The sequence below is a fragment of the Atta colombica genome, unplaced genomic scaffold (assembly GCF_001594045.1).
Source record: "Atta colombica isolate Treedump-2 unplaced genomic scaffold, Acol1.0 scaffold137, whole genome shotgun sequence".
Lineage (NCBI taxonomy): Eukaryota > Metazoa > Arthropoda > Insecta > Hymenoptera > Formicidae > Atta > Atta colombica.
The window spans coordinates 819,794-825,875 of record NW_017259225.1 but is presented as its reverse complement, the minus strand read 5'-3'; the positions used below and the strand labels follow the sequence as shown (position 1 = coordinate 825,875).

The 6,082-nt window shown below is 31.9% G+C and overlaps 2 protein-coding genes across 2 annotated transcripts in view; one reads left to right on the top strand and one right to left on the bottom strand.

Moving 5' to 3' along the window:
• The window catches only part of LOC108684689 (glycine cleavage system H protein), a 6,075-nt gene extending 3,619 nt beyond the window's left edge, over positions 1-2,456 (top strand). The window contains exon 4 of the transcript XR_001931643.1: positions 2,256-2,456. The gene's annotated coding sequence lies outside the window, so the exon portion shown is untranslated. The remainder of the gene's footprint in view (positions 1-2,255) is intronic.
• A 387-nt stretch (positions 2,457-2,843) lies between these two features.
• Positions 2,844-6,082, bottom strand: part of LOC108684629 (nuclear hormone receptor FTZ-F1) — a 29,578-nt gene continuing 26,339 nt past the window's right edge. Inside the window, exons 4-7 of the mRNA XM_018189050.1 lie at positions 5,720-6,078; positions 4,469-4,727; positions 4,041-4,141; positions 2,844-3,951 (exon numbers count right to left, since the gene is read on the bottom strand). Coding sequence (XP_018044539.1) covers positions 3,805-3,951; positions 4,041-4,141; positions 4,469-4,727; positions 5,720-6,078 — 866 coding nt within the window. The 3' untranslated portion in view covers positions 2,844-3,804. The remainder of the gene's footprint in view (positions 3,952-4,040; positions 4,142-4,468; positions 4,728-5,719; positions 6,079-6,082) is intronic.

Below are 6,082 nucleotides of genomic sequence, written 5' to 3'. Positions count from 1 at the left end.
TATATATATATACATTATACAATAATATATATGTATATATATTATTTGATAATACATGAATAAGATTCGAGTTACAAATTATGATACTATTTTTCTTTTTTCGAGCACATAAAAATTTTGAAATTTTGTTCCTAATATAAGAGAACAAATAATCGCAAGAGATATTATTTTCAAATTTTACGAAATAGTATACTGATATTATATTATTTATGACTCTCCTCCGAATATTCCGTAACTTGGTACCAATCCTAAAGTTCCAAAATGAGGGAAGTAATATCACTATGGGTTTCAACCAATATAATATATAAAAAATAGTACTGTTAGCTCTCTAGGAAGGAACAATTATCTGTTAATAATAAAGATATATTTACAGTCAATTAATTTTTCTACATAATTTACAATTGCCAACTGCTAATGGCAGTGTTAACAACGCATAATAGTTTTTTCTTTTTAAACTTTATTCCAACAATTTATTGGATCAAAGAATCATATAGATATTAAATTAGATTATTTGCCAATCATAATTGGTAACTGTACATATTTAACATAAGAAATGTACACAACGCTGTAATTGTCGTATTCACTAATTACAATGGTTAATAAACATGTTGTAACAAATCGAGTCATTAATCGGGATTGATGTATATACAGAATGAAGCATTTAGAGCGTGATATATTAATATTTTAGGAAAATACCAATTTTAGAAGAAAACGTTTAAGGAATGAAAATTGTGGGAGATTCCGAAGAGAACATATAACGTTTACAATAATCGATTTCATTTTTGCGGAATGGCAATGATCATATCTTTCCCATTATATATAATTCTTTTTAACATTTGAGAGTAAGTTTTAGGCGTACCCCTATTGAATTTTTATATTTGTATTAATAGAAACGTGCTCGTAAATGCTTCTCTATTTTGTTATTTTATATGTACGTGTATGTTTCAAAGCTTACACGTTTGTGTTACTACAAAGTTACTACAAAGTTGTGTTACTACAGCTTTTGGACTAGCGCAAAACTTACATTAATGTTAAAAGGATCGTGAATTTGCCTTAATCTCAATCTTAATCTAAATTTATTAGGAAAAATAATAATATTTCATTAAGAAAGCAAAAAAGAAATATCATCTTTATGATTCACTCTGGCAAATGGCACTCTGATAAAACTATTATCGTCGTTATTATATTTCCTTCAAAATCCTGCAATTATATTTACAGAAAACGTCTTTTCCTAAAATTAAAGTTTAAAGGAGATTAATATGTCACGCTTTATATGCCTTATTCTATATACAAAATATATACAGAGATAATTGATTTAGGACTATCCTTTTTTTCTTTTTTAGAGGAGCTTTTTTCTTTTTAACATATGTTTGCGATTAATACGACTTGTTCCAAAATTATCAGACCGACACGTTCAGCAGGAGGTCTCTGAGAGGAAAAAAGACGATACAATAAATAAACGGTAGCGTGAACTTGTCTTACCCAAACAGCAATGATTTAAAGCGATATTTTTCAATTGTGAAACAGCAGTAATTAATACACGGTAAATGACAGAATTATGAACTAATTTGCAGAAAATACAATAATAGTAATAATTAACTAAGACCTAATAACGTGTGGACATACAATAGATACGATACTTTTAATAAGTTGTATTACATCGTAATTTCTTAACGTGTAATTATACACACTACACGAATTAAAATATTTATTTATGCATGTTACATTCATTCATTCCATTCAAATTGCTATCTGGGCGTCTATATTCTGAGGTATGTGGTTACTAAAAATGTAAAAATATAAAAACTTAATACAGATGAAGAGGTAGTCATTCGTGTCGTGAGTTAAATAAAAATAATTTTCTTTCTTTTCAAATAAGAAACATTATTAAAAATGAGAATAATGATAAGTCTAGACTGCTTTCAATTTCATGTTTAACATAAAAAACCGGACGATTTGAAAATTCGGGAACATCAGCATATTTTATATCGACGTATAAGGTCAAATCTGACAGGTGGACACAAATCTTTGCTCACGCGATAAGTACATTCGCGTTATTCTCAGGAAAATATTTAATTTCATTGGTAATAATGATCGTTACTACTATTCCTCTTGATTTGATTTAACACTCGAGTCTTAATCTAATATGAGACATCAAGTTTCTCGTGCTTATCGACAAGCACTTTACACCTAGTTAATTGTATTGAAAGATCGGTGGAAAAAGTGAAAGTAGTAAAATAGCCTTTTTTTTGCAGCAGGTACGTGTTCGATACATGAATAAAAACAAGAGGAACCGTAACGGATAATATTACCAATTTACCAATGCAAGAAAAGATTTCTGTCTCTGTTGCCGTTTAACTTTGCATCTGACACAATATGTAATTTCCAATGGCTTCAAATACCACAGGTGTCAAAAAGACAACCTTCACAGCACTGAAGAATTTCTTTGACTATTGGCTAAACAATAATAATAATAATAGTAATAATTAATAAAATTAATAATAAAATTAATAATAATCTATTAGTGAAAAAATTACTACTTTCGATCACTATCTTAACACTTACTAAATATTCTTTTCTATTTAACAACTGCGATACGTTTAATATTATCTTATGCATTTAGAATTAATCGCTAGACAATATAGGACCACATAAACCTTGCTCCAATGATTCTTTTATTTCTTAAACAGAATCTTTATTATGATACAACATACAATAGTAAAATATCGCAATTTGTAGTTATTCCTTTCCGCCACCTATTTGAGAAGTAATAAAGAAAAATACATGAATAAGATCCTAAAATTAGTGAAGACATTAAGTAGCTAATGATTTTCCTCAAGTAAGCAACAGAAATATATTTATTCATTTCATTATTCAACTATACACAAAATATTGTAATTACATATTTAACATGATCTGTACTTTACAACATAAATTGGAATGTTAACTAGTATTTACAATATAGTAGCCCCGCTGAGTGCAAGTGTGACAAAAATGCATATTTTTTTCTTTATAGGAAATTCTAAGGATGCCCAGGTGGCCGTGCGACAAACATATATGTATATCACATGCAAGTTCATTGTCATTCAAGTATGCCCATTGAATCCCTTGCAGAAGCACGATTGATCTGGAGAGAGAATTTGATTCTCTTTTAGCAGTACGATATATTTCATTCGAGTGAGAGCAAGGCTTCAGTGTGGTATGCTTAAAAATAAATTCGCCTCTAAGTATTAGAAAAATAGCTTTACTTATTTAGACAAAAGTTGCCTGCCCTTCGACCAATATTTTTTGTTAACCACCCTTTGTACTGTTTTCAAGGCATCTTGCTTACTGTTTCCCTGCGCTTATACCCATTAATTAGGGGTAATTTTCCCCACGGATACATCTCTAAAACTTCAACATCAAATATAGAAAATATATGTCATTGTGTTTATATATTTAGATACACTTTATAATACATATATTCTATGTATGTGTTTGTGTGTGTGTATGTGTGTGTAAAATAATGTACGTCTATACTTGATTTGTATGCACAGGTATTTCATGAACCAGGGCCCCTTTACTTGGTCCGATACCTTAGCAGCATTTAGCTCTTAATAGGTACTTTGAGGTCCACTCTGTCTCACGATTAGGGGCATTAACAGGACTTTCGAGATACACATATACATACATACACATATACATACATACACGCACATATATATATACATACATATATATATACATATGATGTATTATGTATGTATATATTAACGGGCTTTTTTCTTATTCGATGGCAAAGATTACCAAGTAAAACTGATCGTTTCATTTTCTCTTGGCGTGAAGCATCTCCATGAGAAGCGTTTGCGTTGGTGCGCCTCCATTACAATGTTTCTGATAAAGATGCTCTTCTCCCTTGGTTGCCACTTCGTGAATATCTGGTAATACTGCTAACAGCTTATTAAATTTATCCTAAACAAATTGAAAATGAGAACAATTAAATATCTGGTTAACTTGTTTTAGATGAAGTATATGAGAAAGCGTTTGATGATAAAACGCACCAGTACAGATGGGTGATGGCTTAACGTGTATTCCATAAGCGCCTGTTGAACCTGCTCGTGACCTTCTTGCACATGTTTCTTATTCACTAGTCCACGGACATCTGCAGTACATAAAATAATATATTAAATATATACACTTATGTAAAATATGTGAAAAGTTTAATTTGAGTATTACAAGATATCGGAATGAGGTTTATTTGAAAGTGGAAACAAAGGATGAAAAATCAAGTTATATTCGTGTGATAAATGTTACGTTTCGTTCATGCAAAACGATTGTGTATTGGTACATTTTTAAAAAGCTACATAAAACGTAAAGCTACATAAAACGCATGATCAAATGAATCTTACAACTTAATTGTTATCAACTTAGTTGTCTCTCGAAATTCATCATTAACAAGACGAATATGAATGGATTTAATTTTACTTACCGTGATTCAGCAGCATTAGGAATTTCATGCATATATATTCGGGAACGTCGAATTTTAGTTCTTGAAGTGTCTTGGATAGTTCCCTGAAGGTTTCGGCCAAGGAAGGAACTCCGAGTAGGCCGAGACAGAGAAGATCAAACTTTTGGCCATTGTGAAGTGTCGTCTCGTCGGGTAGATTATTGTGTAACCTGTGATGAAGGTGATCTAGCACCAACATATCCGACCAAGAGTGTTGTAGCAACTTCATTTGATCGTCAACCTAGTAAATAATTGCCGTGCAAATGTTAAATATAATGAATAAATATACAAAGAAATACAGATGTAATTATATATGCTATTTGGCATTTTAATCCCATTTTACAAAAAATCATACACAATATAACGATGAAATGTTTTCAGAGAGAATTAAATATAAAAATATTAAATATAAAATATGCGATAAATATATTTCTAAAGAGAGAAAGGAAAATTTATAAATTGAATTAAAATTGTAATCGGAATTTATAAACAAATATTAATTATAACTCAAAAGTATTCGTTTTATTAAAAGTTTTTTATAACAAAAAATACTTAAAAAATATGGTTGGTACATGTAATGATTTATATTTATATTATAAAATTAGAAAAAAGCATATAAAAAAATCTTCTTTAGAAGAATGACACGATTTTAACAAAATTATAATGAAGATCAGACAGCAATGTACCATATTGTCGACGAAAAGTTTCAACAAAATGGCCTCGATCTGCTTTGCATTGTCGTTAACAAATCCACCGTGTTGAAGCAAAAATAAAAAGTTATTACAAAACGACCGGTTAAAGTATGCAATTTATAATTAACGCGGTCCTGCTTTGGGGCAACCGCCATAACCCAGAAACGTATCTTGTTATGACCTAGATATGAGGCGATGCTTGAAATCATTCAGTGATTGTGCAATGCTGCTGGTTACCTCACATCCCCGCTCATAGCACCGAGCAGGCCAGGCAACGAGTTATTTATCGGTAAGAACGAACTTTTCTCGTCGAGGAGATTCTCGACAAAATTGTTGTAATTACTTCTAATATGCGCATATGTTATTATATGTTGATGCCTCTCGTTCAGTTTTAGATTAAATTAAAATATTGGAAAAAGACAACAATCTCAAATTCGCGATAATGGAGAAAAGAAAAAAAGGAAAGAAAGGGAGGGGGGGAGAGGGGGGAAAGCTGTTCAATGCATCGTTCTACAAAAGGTCAGATATTCGAGATACTCACCTTGAGATCTTTGAAGAACGTCGAATTTCTAGCCCAGTCTACCTGCGAAAACAAATTTTGATCGAGCACTTTGCACATTAATTCAAACAAGTCCACTTCACACTGATTATACGTTTGGCTTTGCAACAGTCCGAAGAGAGACGTTTGCCACTCGCGGTCGTCGATCGACGACAGAAACTCCCTTATCATCGGACTAAGTGTCTTAAGAGCGACAACGGGGTTGGACGCGTAGCTCGGCATCCCACCGCCGTGTGGCTGCACGGATTGCTCGCCGAAGTTAAAGACCTTCGTGCCGGGGGTAGTTGAGTTGGCGGCCCAGAGTCTGCTGTCCAGACCGGGGTTGAGATTGTGCAAGTGATTGCC